Source organism: Galeopterus variegatus, unplaced genomic scaffold, assembly GCF_000696425.1.
Source record: "Galeopterus variegatus unplaced genomic scaffold, G_variegatus-3.0.2 Scaffold100, whole genome shotgun sequence".
Lineage (NCBI taxonomy): Eukaryota > Metazoa > Chordata > Mammalia > Dermoptera > Cynocephalidae > Galeopterus > Galeopterus variegatus.
The window spans coordinates 82,206-84,342 of NW_007726211.1; the positions used below are offsets into that span (position 1 = coordinate 82,206).

At 57.4% G+C, this 2,137-nt stretch overlaps 1 protein-coding gene across 1 annotated transcript in view; it reads left to right on the forward strand.

Moving 5' to 3' along the window:
* The window catches only part of LOC103599612 (receptor-type tyrosine-protein phosphatase N2-like), a 68,857-nt gene extending 67,191 nt beyond the window's left edge, over positions 1–1,666 (forward strand). Inside the window, exon 9 of the mRNA XM_008583765.1 lies at positions 1,580–1,666. Coding sequence (XP_008581987.1) covers positions 1,580–1,666 — 87 coding nt within the window. The remainder of the gene's footprint in view (positions 1–1,579) is intronic.
* The last annotated feature ends 471 nt before the right edge of the window (positions 1,667–2,137 follow it).

Genomic DNA, 2,137 nt, shown 5'->3' on the forward strand with positions numbered 1-2,137 from the left:
CCTGTCCTGGGATTTGAGGAGACACCCAACGGCAGGAGCACGTTCGTAGGAAAGGAGGGAGGTTTTGCTGCCACAGGGCATGTGCCTGACAGCCACAGCTTAGGCAGGACTTAGGTGTTGATGCAGCAGGTGTGCCCCATTGCTCCTTCCTGGACAGCCAGGGAGTTGCTTCTGGCATTGTGACAAGCACTTGCTGGAGAGGAGGTCTGTGCTCACCTGCAGCTAGAGAAGACTGAGGTGGCCGACGGTGTGAAAGCTGGTTCCCGTCTCTCTGTGCCCGAGTGTCTGTGAGTCAGTGACAGCAAGCAATTTTCGTTTGTCATCCTCTGCAGGGTTACCTGCAGGATTCTATGAACAGCGTTCAGGAGACATATGGGATGGTGGGTAAACCAAATACTAGGAAACCGTATCAGTCCACACCACTTGTATGCATTCATCTTTATATAAAGGACATTTATACATTACGATGTCATTACGCGAGGACACATTCTCACTTGCAAATGAGTGAGTGGGTGTCGATCCCACTGGCTCGGGGACAGCATCTGGTCTCCCTCTGAGTGTCTGACATCATTGCTTAGAAGAGTGAGTTCTTGTGACCTGATTGTGTTCACGCTTATTTAGAAATCTCCCCATGAGGGAAGAAAGGGGTCCCGAGGGACCTCAGGCCTCCTCTGCCTGCTCAGGGGGCTGCGCCTGAGCGTCCACTAGGGATGGGACCTTGACCAGGGTGCCCTGAGTCGGAATTTTGGGGTAGTGTAAACAAATACCCATAGAAATACAGAGAGCTTTTCAGTGCTGACACTTGTAAGACCCACTTCTGAAAAATAATGCGCCCATGTTGTGGACGGTGTGTGTGGGGTTCCCTTGGCTGCTGCAGCATCTGGAGGTATCTGTGGTAGAGGGACCTGTCGGAAGCATCAGTTCTCTGGTGCCCTGGGGCGCTGCCGAGGGAGGCACATCTGCTGTCCCTTCAGGAAACACCCGCAGCGCCCTGGTGCAAGGGTCACCTGTGCAGGTGCCTGGCACATGTGGGGCAGTAGGAGGGGGGTCTGGAGAGCTGGGGGAACAAGGGGCTGCATAACGGGCACACGGGTGTGCAGGGGCACCCATCACATTGCCAGCCCATGTGCCTCAGTGACCATGGCACACACCTGTGCCACCTGTGCACTGTGACCCCCACCTAAGGGCAGGCTGACTTCAGGGAGCCCCGTCTGGAAGCCTGCAGAAGCAGGCACACCAGCAGAAGGACAGGCGTGCACCCGCGGGTTCCCCACCTTGCAAAGCCGACATGTCCTTTGCTGCCTTTCTCCCTCATGTGGAGGAAATGAGAGATAGGATAGGGACAGACCCTCCACCTTCCAGCCTCCCCCGCTCAGACAGGGCTCTGTCATGGGGCGGCTCCCACTTGGGCCACCGCAGCCAGATGCCCTTTGTGACACGGCCCAGCTCCCCCGCCAGCCGCCACGCCTGTCCCCTTCCCTTCCTCACACCCAGCCGGCCTTTCCCAGCTGTCAGAGAGCTCCAGCTTTGTGGGAAGAGCTTAGGTGGCAGTCCTACTGGTGCCCCACGCTCCTCTCAGACCCCCGGCACCCGCCGGTCACTGTCCTCTGACCTGCACCTGCCTGCCATGTGCGTGGCTGCGGCTGCCTTCGGCAGTGAGCGTTGATCGGAACAAGGCTCGCTCATTCAGGGGCATCTCCTCTCCAGCTGCTGTCACTATGGTGGCGGCGTTGAGTGGCTGTCACAGAGACTGGAGGGCCCACAGAATCCAAAGTGTTTACTCTCTGGCCCATTAGAGAAAACATCAGAACAATGGTTGTCAGAGCACAGTCCCCAGAACCTCAGCATGGCTGCAGAGCTGTTAAAAATGCAGATTCGTGGGCCCCACCCCCGGTGTACTGAGTTCAGTGCTCGGTGGCGGGGAGGCCCAGCACCTGGGAGGTGCTGACGATACTGAAGCCTGAGGACCCCTCACTGTTGTAGACCAGAAGCTCCTCCAATACAGAACCCGGTTCTACGTCTGTAGACCCCTCTGCCCAGCGCCGTGCTGTGCCCACAGAGGGTGCTTGGTAAATACTTGCTGGCGTGGGCTTGGCGGTGTGAATCTTCGCCTGAGGTGTAAAATCTGGGTAAGATG